Source organism: Poecile atricapillus, chromosome 12 (assembly GCF_030490865.1).
Source record: "Poecile atricapillus isolate bPoeAtr1 chromosome 12, bPoeAtr1.hap1, whole genome shotgun sequence".
Taxonomy (NCBI): Eukaryota; Metazoa; Chordata; class Aves; order Passeriformes; family Paridae; genus Poecile; species Poecile atricapillus.
This window is the reverse complement of record NC_081260.1, coordinates 3,681,113-3,700,798: the sequence shown is the minus strand read 5'-3', so window position 1 is coordinate 3,700,798 and position 19,686 is coordinate 3,681,113. Positions and strand designations below refer to the sequence as shown.

At 49.0% G+C, this 19,686-nt stretch overlaps 1 protein-coding gene across 2 annotated transcripts in view; it reads left to right on the top strand.

Annotated features, from left to right (window-relative positions):
- LOC131583584 (gamma-aminobutyric acid receptor subunit beta-4) overlaps positions 1-19,686 on the top strand; it is a 70,831-nt gene that overhangs the window by 23,239 nt on the left and 27,906 nt on the right. For both annotated transcript variants that reach the window (XM_058847871.1, XM_058847872.1), the window contains one exon: positions 2,616-2,683. In XM_058847871.1, the coding sequence (XP_058703854.1) occupies positions 2,616-2,683 (68 nt within the window). Of the gene's footprint in view, positions 1-2,615; positions 2,684-19,686 lie in introns of those variants that run through there.

Genomic DNA, 19,686 nt, shown 5'->3' with positions numbered 1-19,686 from the left:
GGCTGCACACCCCAGGGCTCGCAGGTGGGCACTGGAGCCTCCCAGAGTCTCTGCCAGGGATGTGGAGGAGTTGGCAGTGCCAGGAGGAGCCCTGCTGACTCTGCAGGGAGCTGATCCCTCCACCCCAGAGCTGCTCCTGGAGCTGGCAGTGGGGAGGGAGGTCTGGAGCTCGTCCCTGGCTCTGAGTCACTGCATGACCCCGGGCGCTCGGACACCATGGCGATGAGCGCAGCACAAATGTCTGGATGGATTGGATGGATTGGATGGGCTCTGGCTTTGACAAATATTTGTGTGTCCCCACTGTCAGTGCTCCCCTGCTCTAACCACCCAGCCTGCTGCTTTCAGTGGGGGAAAGAGCCCTGGCTGGTGCTGGGGAAGGAGGGGATGCACTGCTGGGGACAGGCTGGGAGCCAAGCAGGCAGTGGGGCGCTCTTGGAGGGAACAGCACTGTGTGGCAGAAAGGCTCAGTGTGAAAAATGAGGTTCACATATTCTTTATAGAATTTAAAAGTTTAATAGGAAATTAGGAGATAAAAATAAAGTATACAGATATGGCTGGGTGTCTCTGCATTCAGCCAAGAGAGCACACCTTACTAACAAAGGATTGTCCCTTAAAAACAGAACCCTACTACATATCCATGAATTCTCATATGTGATTCAAACATTCTTCTTAAGTTTTGGATGTTTCTTTGTTCAGTTTTTGACTCTCCCCCTTCTCAATAAATCAATCTTGGCTCCACCAAGTTTCACATTCCCTGATAATAGAAATGCAATAAATTCCTCCCCCAGAGCTCTGGTCACTGCTGTCCTCATCTGGACGAGATAATCTAAGAATAGAGGGGGTCTCTAACCATCTTTTTCAGTCTTGGTGTTATACAAACAAAAGTAGTTTTTGCTTTAATACTATGCCATAGCTTAACATACATGTATTATACCACTATTTCTAAGTTTCATCAATAACAGAAATAGAAGGAACTATATTAATATAACAAAGTTTTCTAACCTTATACCTATAACATTCATTTTAATATTTGCAAAAAGCCAACAATATAAAATGTATCTGTAACACTCAAGAATGGGAATCTGGCTTCTCCCAGGCTCTGCTGCAGCCCTGTGCATGGCCCTGACTCTCCTCCTGTAACTAATTAGCCTGCAAGATCCTCAGGGCAGCGCTGCCTTCCTCCTCCTGCTATGGCTTCTATCACAAGGCCCTGATTCCTGGGACAAAAAAAGACAAACTATCAAAGTGAGACTTCCTTAAAAGCTTTGCTGTGCCTGTGTCAGCCTCTGGCACAAAGAGGCTGCTGGAGAATCATCTCTCCCTGGTGTGACTGCTGGTTATTTTCCCACCTGGCTCCCTGGTGAAGGATGAAGGTACAAGCACAGCTAAGATGTTTTTGGGAGTGTGTCTGTGAGGGGAATCTTCAGAGGCTCCACGAGGTCTCCTGAGCAAGCCCTGGGCACCCTGTCAGCCAGCCCGGGGTGCTGGAGCCTGCTCTGCCTCTTTAAGGAGATTTGCATAGCAGGGCCTAATTACAGTGGTTGATTCTGATGTTTTCAGTGTTGTTCATATTCCATTAAAGGATAATGCTGCTTAATTTGCAGCAGAGGGTCTTGGTGAACAGCACACCCAATCACAAGGCACCCCTAATGACACTGCTTCCCTACTTCTGGTAACACATAATTAAAAAATCACTTCATTTCCAGTTGTGTGGTTCTCCCCTCTCCCCCAATCTCCTAATTACTTTCTAAGCCATTTCATTATTATCTGTAAATATTTCAGCACTTAGATCTACTAATGAGTGCATGGAAGAGTTAATACCTTGAATGGCACAACTGCTTGTCTTTCCCTTTCCAGTGATGCATTGTAAGGGATTGTTTTCCACCTTGCATGTTTGAGGAAAGGGGCTTTTCTTGGGGTGGGATTTGGGGTTGTGAGCTTGAGCAGGGGGGGCTAACACGTGAAAACCCCATTTCCAGCTACAGGAGGGTTTTTGCTGGGGTTGGCAGTGGGTGTGTATCTCGCTGTAAATTGTTTTACGTGGCTTAAACCCCACTGTAGGGATTGTCCTGTTCTGTAACCCGAGCTTTGCTCTGAAAAACCACCGCACAAATGCTGCTTTTTCACTTCACAGATCTGTTTCCTGCACTTGTCTGGTGCCTTGTGTATTTAAACTCACTTGGGATTTTCAGACTGAGTGCTCAGAACTGGTGGAGTGATGGAGGAGTGATCTGGAGCAGGTTTCCTGCCCGTGGCTTGCATGGGCTTGGGTGCTGTGCTCTTTGTATGGTCAATCAGGACCACCTTATGTGAGCCCACTAGGAGCCTAGTGATGGTCTCTGAAGGGATTATTTGGAATAACCAGAGATAATTGTGTTACTAGGGGGTAATTAACTTCCAGGAATTAAAAAAAAAATCAAGCTTAGGCTGCACTACTCCTTGGGGTGAGTCTGGGAGTGAAAGAAATCTAATCACTTGAGCACATTCAATTCCATGATACTCAGGGATTGTGGGGCTGCTTAAAATCAAATCCATGCATTTTTAGGCAATTCTTATATTGCAGATAAGGGGGGAGGGCTTGAATATGGTCCTAACCCAGCCTATTTGTGTTTCAGGTAACCCTGTCACAGTGGGAATGAGCATCCACATCTCCAGCATTGACCAGATCTCTGAAGTCAACATGGTAAGTTTGGAAAGAAAGAGGAAAATTAATAAAAAAACATGACAAATTGTTCTTCCATTTTCTGGCTGGGATTTAGTTCCAAAGCAATGGATCCTTGGAGGCATCTGGATCTCTGCTGGCACCTCTGGAGCTTGTGGCATCTCATCCAGAGTAGATTCTCATCCCTTCTATGCTGGTTACAAACTCCTCCTCAAGTCAGAAAAGTTTATGCCTTAAAAAAGCAGATGTGAATTGTAATTTTTGGTTGATACAAAGATGGCTTTATGGTCAGTCTGTCCCTGCCAAGTTAAAAACAGTGAGTTTTCATTTGCTGGTGGTAATTCAATATTTCCTTGGAGATCTGTGCTGGAAAGAGAGGCATCTAATGGAAATCTGGTTTTGGGTGGCATTGATAGACTGGAGCTTTTCATACTGATGTGAACAAAACAAAAACCAAAAAATCTGCTCAGGTGGCAATGGTTTGGGCTAAAATCCATGAAATTTGTTGATTACTTTGGTCATGGTTTATGTTCACATCCAGGACTGTCCCTCAGAAGCCAGCAGAGGACATAGATTGTGTTGTAATTGCCTAAACTTGCCTTTCCCCCCACCCAGAGGTTTTTCCTTCAGACTCATCTCCTTTCCCAGAGGCTGAGTGGACTGGGAGGCTGGTGGGAGCCTTCTGTCCAGTTCCTGTCCAGTTCCTGTCCAGTTCCTCACTTGCTGACCCATGCAGGAGAATCCTGGGCTGGTTTGGAGCTCTTGTAGTTCAAGTCAATTAAAATCCTGATTTCCCACTGCTCCTGTCCCATTTCTCTGGCCTCTCCTGCCCTGTTTCCCCAGCTCAGCAGCTCTTCTGCTGCTCTGTGGAGGGGAGGTGACACAACCTGACCAGTTGGTTTTGCTTCCAAACTGCCTGGAAAGCCTGAATATGTGCTGGAATGACCCAGGGGGAAGAGCCAGCCTTGAACCTTCATGTTCCCGTGTGGAAGTTTCTCCTGCTGGCTCTGTTACCATCCCACCAATAACCCCAATTCTCTGCATCACCTGTGACACCTCAGTCAAGTGACAGTGGCACTAGTGGCAGTGGCCCTAGATTTGGGTGCAGAGGCACTGGGTAGCTGTGCTTGAGTTTAGGCTCAGCTTAGCAGGGCCAGATGGCTTAACCTAGTTCCATCTATCCTGCCTGTCAGGCCACAACTCAGCTTTGAGTCATCTCCTCCCCCAGGCTCAACTCGGACCTGGATGCTCTGGAATGCTGGACCAAATGTCACCCTCCTGCCAGAGCCAGAACAGACAATTTGGGGTCTGGACTTGTGGCTTAAGACCAAGACTCTCAAAACACAACTGGGAGGGGGTGAGGGGGTTGGTTCTCAGCTTACCTGTAGCAACTGCCCTGTGAGCCTGGGCAGGTCTGTCCCCAGCACAGGAAGGACAGGGACCTGTTGGGCTGAGTCTGGAGGAGGCAGCAGGAGGATGGAGGAGCTCTGCTGGGAGGAAAGGCTGGGAGAGTTGGGATTCTTTAGCATGGAAAAAAAGCCAGCTTAGGGGTGGCCTTCCAGTACCTGAAGGGAGCCCACAAAGAAGGTGGGGAGAAACTTTTCACGAGTGCCTGGAGTGACAGGATGAGGGGGAAAAGATTCAGACTAAGAGAGTAGGTTCAGATTGGATCTTGGGAAAAAGCTATTCCCTGTGAGGGTGGGAAGGCCCTGGCACAGGCTCCCCAGAGAAGCTGTGGCTGCCCCTGGATCCCTGGAAGTGTCCAAGGCCAAGCTGGATGGAGCTCTGAGCAGCCTGGGACAGTGGAAGGCATCCCTGTCCATGGCAGGGTGTTGGAACAAGATGGTTTTTAAGGTCCTTTGCAATCCAAACCATTCTGTGAAGGCAGCTGAGCCCTGCAGAGGCTGATGAAGGATGAACCTCCCACTGGAGAGGTGTCCATGGGCTAAAGGGCTGATCAAGTGCTGTGGCCAGGCAAGCAGTAGCCATGGTCCCTGCAGCACCTTCCAACCCTTGCCAGGTGAATGTGGTGCTCTCCCCTCTCCAGTGAGCCCCTGCTTCCCTCTGGCACAGAACCAGGGGAGAAACAGCAACAAGAATCCCTCTGTGATGCCCACATTTCCTGGCACAGGCCTTCACCCACGTGCTGCCCTGGATCCTGCAGAGTTTGGGCAGCACGGTGATGGACACTGAGTGCTTTGGTGGTGGCGGCATGGCTGGGCACCACTGTCCATGCCACACTCCTGTGGATGTGAAGGAACGTCACTTCTGGGCTTTTGACTATCCCTACTGACTCTCTGAATAATCCCCTACCCATCTTTTCCTACACAGATGGGGCAGGGGGGAAGGGTGTGGAAAGGTTTGGGGGTGGGAGATGAGGTGGCTGTAGGTGAGAATTTATTCAGGATCAAGATCTCTGAGCACTGTGGTGAGGCAGTTTCAAAAAGGGGTTAAAATCATAATCATCTTAAACAACAAACATTTAGGGAGCAGAAGAGTTCTCATGTGATGTAAGTTTCCAGGCTGAAGGGATTTTATGTGCATCATTCTTCTGTGTGACAGATGCCCCGGGGAAAGGGCTGTGTTTTACCCCTGCTCTGGACATGGATACTGGCAAGAAAAACAAGGCATTTTTTTTGGCATCATGTGTGCTTGGGAAAGGAGCTGTGCAATGAATAAATTAAAGGCACACAAGTGAAGCTGGGTTGTCATGGAGACCAAATAGCTTCTATTGTTCCACAAGGAGTGTTATTACTTACTGCCCCTTGTAGGATAATTAATTAATCCTCAGACATCCTTTTGGGAACAATGGCCCTGGTGCTGGGGCTGGGCAGGCTGAGGAGAGCCCCTGGCTCTCCCAGGCCTTTCTCTGGGACTCCTGGCGCCTGCTGGCTGCCTGCTGCTGGGGAACAAGTGCTGTCAGTGACCAGACACTGCATGCTTCCAGAAGTTGTTTTCCATAGGGGTCCAGCTGGTTGGGGTGCTGTGGAGCGATCCAGCTCCATCCACGAGCTCTCCTTGCCCTCACTCCCATGGGAGCTGTGTTCCCAAAGTGAGGAGGTGGTGACATTCCTGTCCTGGAGGGCACAGGGCTCTCTGAAAAGGCAGCACAGTAACGTCCTTGTGCTGGATGTTCCCAGACACTCTGACACACAGAATGCTTTGCAGCTGCCTGTTGGTGCCACGTCTGTTCTGACACCCAGGGCTGATGCACCTCCAGCTCCCTGAGGGCCATTCCCAGATCCTGTGCCAGACTGCAGGATGCTCATGGGCACAGTGGTAACCATCTCCCAGCCATGAGAAACCAAAAGTGCAGCCCTTACTTCAGCAAGTGCCACCTCCTGGATCATGGCAGCTGCTGCCTGTGTGTGGTCAGCCATATTTTCAAGCTCACTTTCTGGAGTGATGCTCTCTTGCTGTGCACCCCGTTTAGCATGGCTAAGCAATGCTGAGCTGCAGCCTCTGTTCTTGTCAGCGATTAGAAGGATTATTTGCTGAGCCAAGATCAGTGACATCCATTGAAATGGCTGGGGAAGGATGCCAGGGGCCAGGCCAAATAGGTACATTTGAGTGGCAGACCCTCTGGGAAGTGCTGATCCATGAGGATGAGAGGCCTTGCTGGAGTCTTTTCATCTCCTGTTCGAATCTGCAAGTTGGGGATTTGAAGGCAGGCTGAGAGGAGGGAAATGTCTTCCTGCTGCTGCTGAGGAGCTCAGGTGACCCATGAAGGACACAAGGATGGTCTCTCCTGGATAACTCAGCCAGCCCATCTCCTTCGAGGTGACCTGGGATTGAGTTACAGTGGGCAGGGTGGTGCCTGGACTGGCTGCCTAGAACAGAGGCCAGGCTGAGTTTAAGGATTAAAGTGGGGATTTATTAAAGGCCTTTAACAGGTACACCCTGGGCAGTGCAAAAACCTCACAGAGGCTGCACCCAAGATGGTCACCAGTTTCTTGGGCAGATATAAGTTTGCACTATTTACATATCAGAGGTTAATTGTCTAATTACAGCTTCAGGTAATGAAGTCACATTCCCCCAGTTTGCTTGCCCCCAATTCACTTTTGTTCGTACTTGTTGGGGCCTGAGGCTGTGAGGTGTCCTTGGCTCTCAGGCCTGGAAGGATTGTTTTGTCTGACCAAACTGTGGAGGGAGCTTGCCAACACTCTACATGGAGTTCAGTTTTACACTAATGCAGTACAGGAGCTGAAAAACATAAAAGCTAAAAATTTAAGGCATCAAGGGAACAACCTGCAGGTGTTTGTTGGTGTGCAGTGGCAGTGGAGCAGCGACAGCCCAGCAGCTCCTCAGTAACCTGGTACCACACCAAGAGACCTGAATCTGAGCAGGGGAATGAGGAGCTCTGGCAGTGTGGAGCTCATGTCATGCTCAGTTGCAGCAGCCTGTGGATGTCTGTCCTTGTGCTTCATGGCCTGGATGCTGCCCAGAGTCGCTCACCTTAGGGGTCTGGTTCACGCAGCTTGCCCAGGGGTGCAGTTCTGGTGGTGTCCAGTACCAATGGCTTCAGAAAGAGTTGCCAGTCTCTCCCCCCACTGCTGGATGTCCTTTCATGCAGCTGAGGACTGGCCTGTTCAGGGTGTGCTGTATATTCCTGCATGGTAGAATACAGAATATAGTCCCTAGACAAGGACTAATCCTCCCAATGTAGCCTTTTCCTTCTTCAGGGAATCTCTGGGGACATAAATTTCCAGCACCAGACAGTTCAGACTCCCTTGAAGTATTAATGAACTATTTCAATAAGGAAAACTACCAGAAGTTTTGTATGCATTTGAAATTAGAGGAGGTTACCCTTCATAACGCTTCAATTTTCCTGCCCTATGATCTGTGCAGTCCTAAACCTGCTCCCTCCTGTGTCTGCACACCGTAGACAGCTCGGAGCATCCAGCCATTATAGTCATGATTTCTTTGTGGCTCCTATAATTTATTCATCCCAAGATGCTCTCCTACATCTGCAATAACATCATTTCAGTTTGTTATAGCACCAGCTTTAAAGTTTTATAAACCTGGTGACAAGTTGAAAAGTTACAAGAGGATTGTTGCAGAGGGCTAGTGTAGGAAACAAGGCTTCCAGAGAGAAACGTTTGCAGGAATAGAGCTGTGAAAGGAAGGATGCCTGTGGGATTGCCAGTTCCTTTTTCCTGAGGGACAGGCTGCAGTGGGGAGGGGTTAGGGGTCAGGGCAGGGTGCTTGGCAAAGCTGACCTCGATGTTTTATTTCAGAGAATCACAGAACAGTCTGGCTTGGAGGGGACTTAAAGCTTATCTCGTTCCAAACCAGGACACCTTCCACTACCACAGCTTGTTCCAAATCACATCCAAGCTGGCCTTGGATGCTTCCAGGGATCCAGGGGCAGCCACAGCTTCTCTGGGCAGCCTCTTCCAGTGGCTCACTGCTTCCCAGCCCCTGTTGCCAGGCTGTGCCTTGTTGGAGTGACTGCTCTGGCGCTGGCATACAACACTGGATGTCTTGGAGGTTACGGCAGGAAGCATTGTGGCTCTTATTTCCCAACTTCTCGAAGCTTGCTTGAAAAACAAGCTGTCTGGTTTGGCAGATTTCCCTGTTCAAGAGAGATGTAAAGCATGTCTCAATGCAGCCACGAGCTGTAAGGGTTTTCATTTGGCTTTTAACCCAAAATGGTGTGGACTCCAAGAAGGTTTTGTGTTAGAGTGTTCTTGACCAGGATAGTTCATCCTGGTCAACCTGTTACCCCATCATCACTGGGGCATCACTCTTCTCACCACGTCAAATTTTCCATCTTTTGGGCATGCTTGAAACAGACTTTGTGGTGGAATCTGTGCTGAACAGGCTTTGCAGTTCTGTTTTCACTGGAATATATGTACACCTGCAATACTGGACAAACCCTGCTGCAATGCAATGTGCCCTTGAGAAGGATTTTCCATTGGTGCAGATGTCTTGAGCTTTAAAAACCAAGATTTTATAGAAGAAAGTTCTACTATTATGCTGTGCCTTTTAGTACCATCTACTCTCTTCAAATGTGTCAATGTTTTCCTTACTCTTAATTGAAAACGTTCTGTTTTGTTGCTGTCTCTTTTCAATGGAGAAATGACATACAGATAGCTATGTCCTTGGGTATCCAAATGTTTTTAAAAAGCAAAGGTCAAAGCACTTAAATCCTACAGCCAGAGTTTTCTGGAGTTGCATGCTGTGAGATACAAGTATGACATGACACTCCAGTGCTGCAAATGTTTCTCTGTAGCCTTGGGTATCCCCAGCCCTGTGATGCTGTGGGATCTAAACTCTGTGTGTGTGTATGCATTACATCTTGGCATTCAAGGCTACTGAATATTTAGGACTGCCAAAATATGGGAAAACTAGGAGGCAGCGTTGGTGCTGAGGTACAGATGGTGCCCTGCCATGGTGCTGCAGGGGATAAAGTCCTGTTGGATTGCTGGAGGCTCCTGGGATGGAAATTTTGTAAGTAGCAGAGGGTGCTGTGGGGCCTTGGTGGTGGAAAAGGATTCAGAGGGGATTCATGCTGGATATCAGGAAAAATTTTTTCACTGAATGAGTGGTTAAGGATTTGAGCAGGCTCCCCAGGGAAGTGGGAAAGTCACCATCCCTGGCAGTGCTCAGAAACCAAGCAGACCTGGCAGTCTGGGGTGTGGATTAGTGGCCATGGGGGTATTTTGTCAAAGGTTGGACTTGATGACTTTGGAGTCTTTTCCAACCTTAATGATTCTGTGAGTCTTGATCTGTTCATGGTAGGGGTGATAGAGCTCTGGCTTGGGGAGTGCTTTCCCTACAGGCATGGGTAGGTGAGGGTTATGTGCTTTTTTTTATACACAAGGGGCTTCTGTGTGCTCTGATAAACCAGGGTATAGCAACAGACAGCTGGGAGGAAAGGTTTCTCCAGGGCTGGCCAGGGCCTGTGCCTTCCTCTGCTGATGGTGCCTCAGCACAGCTGGGCTCACACAGCTCTTGTCCCTTCAGCTCCTGCTGGGTGGGGCTGCAGTGCGTGGGATGGCTGGGAAATCAAAGAGTGCTGGTTCTGCACGTGTGAAGCAGCATTTTCTTGAAGGGAAGAGCTACCAGGGAAGGCAAAGGTCCCTGTGCACACTGCCATCAGTCACAGTCACCCTGGGGACGGGCTGACTTTGCTCCTCCAGCAGTAGGAAGCGGGACACACACGACCACTTGGCTGGCTGAGGGAAAGCAGCAGCATATTGATGCTTTTTCCTGCTGCTAGAGGGATGTTTGGAGGAGTAGAAGATGACTGGCAGGGTAGAGAGTAACCTCCAAACCACGCTGGACTTGGCAGCTTTGAGATGCTCTTGATTGCAGGAGGCCCAAGTGCCTGCTCTGTGGCTTGGAGAGAGGGCAAGAGTAGAAATCCACTGAGCTCCAGAAACACCTTTGCAAAGCTGATGTCAGCCACCCACCTCACCTGCCATCATTAGATTTGTGGTTAGGATTTTTTATCCTTGCAGCAGCAATATCCTGTGACTGCTGGGGCTTAGGGTGACTTTCACCAGCACTGACACTGGTCAAAAGGGCACTTTTGTCACTGACACTTGACAAAAGTCAAGGATCAGATGTGGACACCTGCTCACATCACAGGATGCCTTTCTTTACCAGAATTCCCACTGGATGTGCTGAAACATCCCTTGGACTGAAGTCGTGTGTGAGGACAAGGAAAGCATCTGGCCTCAGGGGTGCTCTGCTGAGTGGTGGTGGGGGGATTGGGTGCTAAAGTTTAAACAAGGAATGGTCCCCTGTCTGCCTGAAAGATGGGGATGGTTCTTCCAAAGGGCTTGCATAAAACAGTCAAGAATACAGTGAACTCGTGGAGGGGCCTGAAGTGCTCCCCATTCACTGCTTCTGAAATCAGTTGCAAAGAGATTGTCCCGGCTTAAAAGCTAGAAAATAGGTCAGTGTGACTCATATGTCAATATTTACTGCATTTATGGCAACTTGTAGAAGGGAAAAATCTCACCTGCCTTCCATAATACTTCACAAGTTATCCCATTCCCATGACAAAACTCTCCCCGTGCCCTTGCTCCCGGTACTGCTTCCACTGCAGTGACAGCCCAGTAAATTCACTACTACTTAGAGACCAGTTGCTAAGTAACAAGCCAAAGATCACCATGCAGTCTCTCCAAATGCCAGCTGGAAGCTGGATCTGCACAGAGCCCCAGGAATTCCTTTGGAGACAGAGGTCTCAAGGACTCGGTGCCTGTGGAGCAGGGAGCAGCAGTCCTGCCACCAGACAGCCTGAGGCTCTCCTCGTGCCAGGGAACAGCTCTGTGGCTTCCCCAAAAAGGGCTCCCCCGTGCTTGTGCTGATGGGCTGTGACTTTTTCAACATCAATGATGACCTTGAATGAATATTTTTCTTGGCCAAATGGCATGATTTGGCCATAAGTAGGAAGTGAACTGTGGGAACCTTGCTGGAGCAAGCTCTCAGTTGAGGAAAGACTGAACTGCTGGACAAGGGAATGATTCTCTCTCTTGCCCCTGAAGCTTTCTATTCTACTCTGCTTTTTTCTCCTGGGCATGTTTCAGCATTCACCTGATATCTTAAAGGGAGAGTTTCCAGAATGCTTCTCATCTACATAATGGGAAATTCTGGGTTATGGGAAAGCTGTGGGGTGACCTGGCCGATTCGCAGCCCAGACCTTGGGGTTTGCAGCGCGAATAAAACGCGGTGGCAACGCTTGTCAAGAGCGTGAATCCCCCACTGTGACTCTGTCCACGGTGCTGCTCTCCCTGAGGAGCAGCTCTGCGAGTCCTCCAGGACAAGTCCAAGGCTGGGGAGGGCTGAGCCAGCCCTGCTGTGGTGCTCAGAAGCAGAGCTCCCACGTTTGGCTCACTAGGCAGCTTCCCAAGCGGGGCCGTTTCGGTGCACACCCAGAAAAGGCCAAGTTCAGTGTGCACTTGGGAGGTGAGTGCACCCCACGCCAGGAGAGGAGTCGTGCTGGGGAGGAGGAGAGGCTGTGGCTGGATGGTTTGCAGCGTGCTTTCAGCTGAACAGGGCTATGCATTGCAGTGCTCCATCTGTTCCTCTAGCAGCCGAGTTATCTTTAGCTCTGAACATGTCAGTGTTGTATGGTGCTGGTATGAACCACTTCAGCTTGCACCCCAGCATTCCTGTAGTAGTTAGAATTCCTACTGCAGGAAACTGCCTGGAATAATTCCACACCCCCCCACCCCCCCCCCCCCCCCCTTCCTTAAATTTTTATTCATGTTTTTACATGGGCAAAACTCCCCCAGCCTATATATATATTTTATATACATATACATGTATTAAAAAGCTGGCTCTATTTGAGAGCAATGTTCCAAACTGCCACCTGTTTCAATAGCAATGTTGCAGCATTGGAGAGGATTACTGCAGAATGCTAAAGTAGCTTTCCCCCCAAGTGAAAGCTTCATCTGATTTGATTGAAAACCGAATCAGACCTTGAGCATCTGACCTTCTGACATCCTGTCATCTATACATTTAAAGCACCCAGCAACAGAGAATGTATTTGTGCAAGAGTGCCAGTACCTCAATATAGAACCTAAATCCAAATACAAGTGCTTGCGTGTCGTGCTGCTATTTGAATATGTAAATAAATGGAGCTATAAATAGCTCTATATGTTATGTACATGTTAAGTGAAGGTGGCAGATCCGACAGCTGAATGGCTCTGCTGTTTCTGAATGCTGGGAGAGGCTCCCTGCACGCTCCCCACATCTCTCATGTTTGCTCCTACCCCTCTCAGCCTCTCTGTTATCACATTTTTCAGGCCTCTGGAGAAGATCGTGTGTGGGGACAGGAGATGTTAATATTCTGAGTCTGTGCTGAGTTGCTAGGCTACAGAGAAAAAGGAACATTCAAGGAAAAGGGATGGTAGAGGGAAGAGGGTCTGCTGAGCTGTTTGGAGATCCAGAGAGGTCCTCTAGTCAGATGAAGGGATCGTTTTGGGGAAGGAGGGCATGCGTGCATGTGGGATGAGCTGTGGGGTAGTCCCTGCTGCCCTGGCACAAACAGAATCTCAGGCCAGCCCCAGCCAGAAAAAATGGCAGAGGAGGGAGTAAAAGACAAGATCCCCTGGTCCCTCCCAGGTGTGCACAGCTGCTCTCCTGCTGCCTGTTCCAGCGTGTGCTGGGTCACCAGGCTGAGCATGCTGTCCCATACATCCCTGCTTGCATTTCCCAGGGTGTGCTGAGCTCCCATCTGAGGCTCTGGTGAGGAGGGAAGCAAGGCCAGAACACGCTCACTGCTTACAGGGTGGATCTCAGCTCCTTTTCCCTCTGCAGCACCTGGCTGCCCCAGCATCTCCTATATCCTCAGTGTGACTGCAGGGAAGGCAGCCTGTGCCTTCTGTGTCCCTGACCACCTCCTCTGATGCTTTCCTAGGTCACTGATGCACAAAGAACTCGCCCTTTTATCCACCAAGAGTTTGTAGCTAGGCTTGAAGGGAACTTGAGGTTTTACAGTACAGAAACTCCTGTCTGAGCCTTGTTATCCTGAGTCCCAAGGCTGTTTGCCCCAAGAAGGAGTGTCAGGTATTTAGCTGTGAGCCATCAGAGCCTTCAGTTTCTGTGTGTTCCACTCTTCTGGAGGGATGGGTTTGCCCCATGCTTCTCTCCATATCAGATCCCTCAGAAAAAAAACCAAAAAAAATAAACAGTGCTTTTGGGTATTTTTATTATCTGGATACTTTATTTACTGAGCTCATGTGGGCTCCCTGCCAGCTCTGCAAATAGAGCTCCTTGGCTCCAGGACTGTTGGTCCTGGTGCTGCAGCAAGCACTCACTCAGCGTGGACAGGGACTGCAGCTTGTTCTCCCCATCCAGTTGGCTGTGAAGTCAAAGCCTGCTCTGCTTGTGGACCTCCACAGCCTGCTGAAACCTCTCTTTTTTTCTTTCCCTTCATGCATCCTGTAATAAGCTTGACTTGTTCAGCAGAATCAGAGCATTTCGTACAGCTGCAGTGTGAATGCTGTTTGCAGTGTCACCAGCACCCACCCATCAGGTCTGTGATCCCACTCTGAGGATTGGGATGGATGAAGGGGGAGAGGGCCAGCGTGGTCCATGTGGTGGGCACTGCTGCTGGCCTCAGCCTGGGCTGGATCCCTTGGAATAACCCATGGATGGAGGAGGAGGTATCCATCATCCATCCCTCATGATTGCTACTTCCAGTAACCTTGACAGTAGAAATTCTTTCCTAGAACAGATCCATTGGTACCCCTGCTCTTTCTTGCTGTCCCAGCATGACTGGGCAGTGCTCTGGCCATGCTACAGCTGATAAAGCTGATTGCTGGCCCTTTCCTCTATCACCATTCCCTCTCCCTGAGGAGGGAATCACCTCAGGGGCCACAGACACAGCTGTGCAGAATATTCACGTGCAGAAAGTCACCCCAGGTACAGAGCTCTGGCTGCAGGAGTCTGAGGGTTTGCAGGTGAAATGGTTTCCATCCAGTTTGCTTGTTCCTGTTGGAAAGCAGGCCTTGCTTTTCCAACCCCAGGGCTGCCATCCTCTGTGCTGAGACCATAACTGAACCCCCCTGCCAGAAATCTGTTCTGCTCTTCACCATCTCTTTCATCCTTCCTGCGTGATCAAACTTTACCTTCTACAGGAAACAAACACAAGTCTAAGTTTTTGGTCAAGCCAATCAGTGCCAGCCTAGCTGAGGTGATGGTTTCACTCAGGAGGTGCTAGTTGTCTTAAATGATTTAAAGGATTTGTTTGCCTCTGGCTAACTCCTGGGAAATAACATCTTCCTGGCAATTTTCAGAACCTGAAGGAGGAAACCTTCCTTCCCTAAGTTAAAACAATGTCTTCAAAGCCCTGTGTGCCTTGATATTGTTGCAGAGTCTCGTGGTTTTGATGCTCAGAGCTGGATATACCACATTTTATTTTGCCATGTAAAGTAATAATATTGCTTTATTTATAACATGCATTCCTACCTCTGCAGCCCCAAACTGCATTGGAGGTCTTGACAGCACAGGGAATCACAAGCTCTGTCTCATTTTTTTCCTCAGGGAGGAAAAAATAATTTCTCTGTTTACACACTTAGCACTTGCCCAGAGATGTGGGGGGAAGGTTTAGGAAACATCACTCATCTTCCAGCATTTACTTTCCCTTGACATAATCCAGTTTTCTTCCTCCATCCTTCTGAGAGCTTTAGAAACTGATATCTTCACTAGTCACCGTTCAAACGTCTCACTCAGATTTAATTTACTCTAATAGGCTGGTTGTTGCATGTTTAATTAAATACCAAGTAATTATTAAAAGCATTTTTGAGCTTTCATGGCTGTATATTAGATATGCCAATATGTGTGTCCAGGAGAGCACTGGCAGCACAGGCTGAAAGGCAGGAAGGAGAGGGAAGGGGAGAATTCAGGCACCAGCACTGTGGAAGGCAGTGGGGTAGAGCTGGATTAGTGCAGCTCAACAGTGGAAGGTGAAGATGGCCTTGGAAAGCACCAGGGTTTTCTGTGGTGGGTCAGCATAACCTGTTTTAAATCACCAAGCACTTCACAGCAGAAAGTGTCTCGTAATAAAAGCAAGTTCTCGGATTCCCTTTCCCAGCTCTGCAATGCCTGGTCATAATTATTCTCTGGGACTCCACAGAGATCAGGCATCAATGCTTGTGTGTCCCACACTGTGGCATGGTGGCCTTGTGCATGCCTGGGGGAGGTTAAGAGAGTTAACACAAGGGGCTAGGTTAAGATTCTGCCTTAAGTAAATATGGAAAGGGAGAGAAGGGACTTGGGAAGGCTTGGAGCAGCCATTTGGAGACATTTGATGCTCTAGCAAAACACAAATGTGAGTTCCCTGTCGGTTCTGAGCCCATCTAGGATTAGAAGACCGTGTAACAGCATCCTCTTCTGCCCCCAAAATGGTCAAATTCCTGAATTTCCCAAACTTTATGTATGGTCTTGCTTCTCTGCCCTTAGGTGGGTGTCTGGCCAAAGCGTGCCCTTCTGTGCTGGTTTGCCATGGCAAGCTACAGGAAACAAAAATGTGTCCCCATTGAGAGACTACTCTCTGGAAAAGGCAATTTCTCAGGCTGTGCTGGGTTTTGAGAGCAATCCAGCTGGTGGTGCAGAAACAGGACAATTGGGGGCAGAAGGGGCTCTGGGTTTGTCCCCTCTGCTCTGCTGGCACTTGGGGGACAGAGTGAGGAGAGCAGCCCAGCAGGAATGGTGTGCAGCAGCTCACAGATTTCATGGCTCAAGGGCAGAAAGTGCCTGGCATTGTTCTCAAAGCGCTTGCCTGAGGAAGATGTGCTGCAGGTGGTGATTTTGGGATTGCTGCCTGTGACTCTGAGCAAGGTTGCTGTTTCGCCTGTGCTCGTGGAGCAGGTGATGCTCCTCCCTGTGCCCATCAGTTCTGGCTCTTTCCTCTTTTTCTCTGCTTCCAGCAGGACTGGGGCAGTTCAGCAGGTGACACGTGGTGCTGCCTCCTGCTCACACAGGGCACTGAGGTCCAGGCTCAGGACTCTGAAGGCCTTGTCACAGCAGATCCCTTTGGCTCAGGACCCAGCTGTGTCCTCTAGCTGACACCTGCAGGGCCAGCACCGTTCCAGGTGCTGCAGGGATAGGGCCAGGCAGGAGAGAAATAGGGCAACAAAGCCACACTTTCCCCGCACACCCTGAGCTGTTGAGGATATTGCCGACACCTGTCCCAGTTTCTGGTCATGCATTCAGCAATTAAACACATGCAAATTACTACAAAAGTAGATCAGATTAGTGAGGGGAACATATCCATGCAAAGTACTTCTCAGGTCTTGAAGAAAATGAGTTCAAGAGCACACAGACCTGCAGCACAGAAGGGCACAGAGTATGTCCTAGAAGCCAACCCTTCCTTGCACTGCTGGAAGAGTGCTCCTCCTGATTCCCAAGCCAGTGCTGGCATGGCTATTCAAAAAGAAGGAAGGTGGAAAAAAATTGTGTCTTTCCTGCCTGCTAGGCTGAAGCGTAGGGAGAAGGGCAGTACTCGAAATATTTGTCACTTTATGTACAACAGCTGTCATGCAGAACTTCAGACTTGTAAGCTGGGCACTGGCACTTGCACCAAAACAGAAATTAAAAGCAGCATTTTGGCAGGATGCTCTCCCCATGAAAAGTACAGTAAGTACAAAAGCTGCTGCCTCCTGCCCCAAGCAAAGGTGAAATTTTTGAACTGACTCTGTGCTGTCTCAGGGCTGGGAAGGCAGGTGTTTACTTATGGCAGGTTAACTGGTGCACGTTGAGGTCTGGAAAGCCTTGATTTATCTGTTTGGAGATGGACAATCCCTTGTGAGGGCTAAGTGGATGTCTTTGATGAGCTTGCTGAGGAAGGGCTGTGGTCATTGTGCTCAGTCCTTCCTGTACATTCCTGTACATTCCTGTACATTTTACACCGCTCCAGTTCCTTGCAGCTGACTGCAGGCAGATCCTGTCTTCTCCCCTTCAAAACAATTCCTCTTATTTCTCCTATCCCCTCCTTCAATTGAAACATACTTGAGGACTACTTTGTCCTTTAATTTCTTTCCCAAGAATGACGGGAACAGGAGCTGGTGTTTAATCATCAAAGAAGTTGAAGCCAGCAAACTGTTCATTAGTCTCTGGCAGTGGCAGCTTGGTTTTTACTAAGTCAGATGTTCCATTTTTCTCCCTCTTTCTGGAGCATCTTGGCTTTCCTAATGTTCTTTTGTGATCTTGGACAAGGAGACCATATGTCATTTGCTTATATAGGGAAAGACTTTTATTTGGTTGCTTCTCCAAAAGGAGGTTCTTTATCAAAGTCAGGCAGCAAAAAAGTCAAGTGGTACAGCCAGAGCTAGAGGTGAGTTGCAAAACCTCCTTTATCCCTCATGCCCAGAGTCCTCAGCAGAAGAAGAGCAGTGCACTCTCTCCCCTGCAGAAAAGTTATTGTTCCCAGTTCCTTACAAGTGCTTGGTGAAACAGCCTCCAGTAGCAGCCTGGAACAGTCACCTTCACTTTCAAAGCCCCACTGAAAGGTATCCAACTCATTTGTCATCCACAAAAATGGACCAGGCACAGGCAATATCTGTGTTGCCAGAATTGCTGTATTCTGAGCAAATATTTGACCTCTCCACATGCATTATTCTTTCGATTTCTGGTCCTGGTGCCTGAGTCTAGTGGAGCCCCTAATGAGCCTGCACACTTCTGCCTCTGGACTGGTTCAGTGCTGAGGGTTCTCTAGGTCACAGCACGAAGGAAAATGATCTGACCCAGCCTGCCCACAATGTGTGTCTCTTGGGGGCTGTGCTGGGGATTTAGGGAGCAGCTGCCTGGGAGTTCTGTTCAAATATGGGAGGAGTTGGAAGATGGAGCCTTGCACCAGCAGGCTCAGCATCCTTGAGCTATTCATTCCTGTGAGTTCCTTTCCGTAACAACTTGAATTTATTTTCCATATTAATGCTTAGACCTTCCAAAATACTCTTATGCTCCTGACTTCATGCTTTTGTAACATCTATTTGCACAGGCTCTGTGGAAAGTTATTTCCATTACCTTGCCTTCAGTCTATTCTTGTACAACAGCCCATTGCTGAACTCTGCCAGAGCTCTGCTCTGTGCTTAACCCCTGCAACAGTTCTCCCTGCCTTGCTGCCTCCTGCCTCTATCAGAGCCTCTCAACTACTTCTGAGAGTGTTTGTGGTTATTTGTGCTCTGATGAGTAACCCTGAAGTGTCTAAAAGGAGGTGGGACGCTGTGAGCCCGAGAGCACAAGGTTGTGGTTGTTTACCAGTTTAATACAAGCACTACAGGGAGTTGGGAAAGAGAAAACCTGATTTGTACCTGTTTAAAGTGAAGTGCATACAGTGAAGAACTCAGCTGTGGAACTCAGGCCACAAGATTGCAGATGCCAAAGGTTGAATATGCTGAGAAATGAGAGAAGCTCTCACAAGAGAAACTGAGGATCTTCAATTAAGAAGGTACCGGCTCTGACTGAGGAGATCCTTTAGTCCAAATAGCTGTAGAGTTAAGTATCACTACAAAGACCCTTTTAAACTTATATTCCTTCCTGCCATTCTCTTTCCTGTTACTGAAGACAGGCTATGACTGTATAAAGACTTTTGGTCTGACACAGTACACCTGTGACTCCAAAACCAACACAAACACATTTGTAAGAGCTCCACTTGGGTTCACAGCATGTTTGTGTCCTGCACACCAACACAGGACTGCAGCAGAGGAAGGGCTGCTTCATTTTGTATCCCTCCTCTGACTGCAGTGACAGAAAGGGACATGATGTCCTGTGGTGCCTTAAGTGCTCCTGTCCACCCCTTGCTGTTCTTTGATTTGTAGACAAGGAAGTTCAGGTTCCCAGCCTGAGCTGGCTCCCCAAAGCGCTGTGACCTTTGGTGCTCTGGGCACATCCCTGCACATCATTTAACAGCCCTGGCTGGCCCACAAGCAACTCTTGTGTGTCCTCAGGGAGTTATGGTGGGTTCAGATAATACCTGCTACCTCCAAGCTCCAGCTTCCTCCTGCCCTCCTGTCTGTTACTGCTCCAGCAGCACCCAGCCTGTGCTCCCCACGGCAGGAGCAGCTCCTCTCCTGTATTAATCCCCTCCCTTGGATTCACAAGTCACTGCCTTGGTCCCCACCAAAATTTGCCTTCCTCTGCACAATTGTGTTTGCTCCTATGCTCAGATCTGGCATCTTAACCTGGGACCCTCCAAGAGGCAGCTTTGCTGTTGTGTGACAGTGGGTTCATCTCTGCTCCCGGGCTGCACAGAGCCAGCACCAGTGGGGAGGGGTCCAGGGCCAGCCCAGCTTTGCTTCCAAAGGAGCATTTCACTCCCAAAAGGGGCTCTGGGAGATGGAGGAGGAGAAGCAGCTTATAGGATAGATGTTAATAAAGGTGTTTAGAAAATGAGCCAGTGGAAATCCATTCTTGAATTCATACCTCTGGTGCCAGCTTATTTCCCTTCTTGCTGTGACTCAGCTGCTGTTCCCTCAGACTTCTCTGCCCTGTCCTCTGAGAGTCTGGGGAATCCCTGTGCATGCTTGGCTGAGTTTGTTGCCTCTGGGGTTCTGCAGGAAATACCT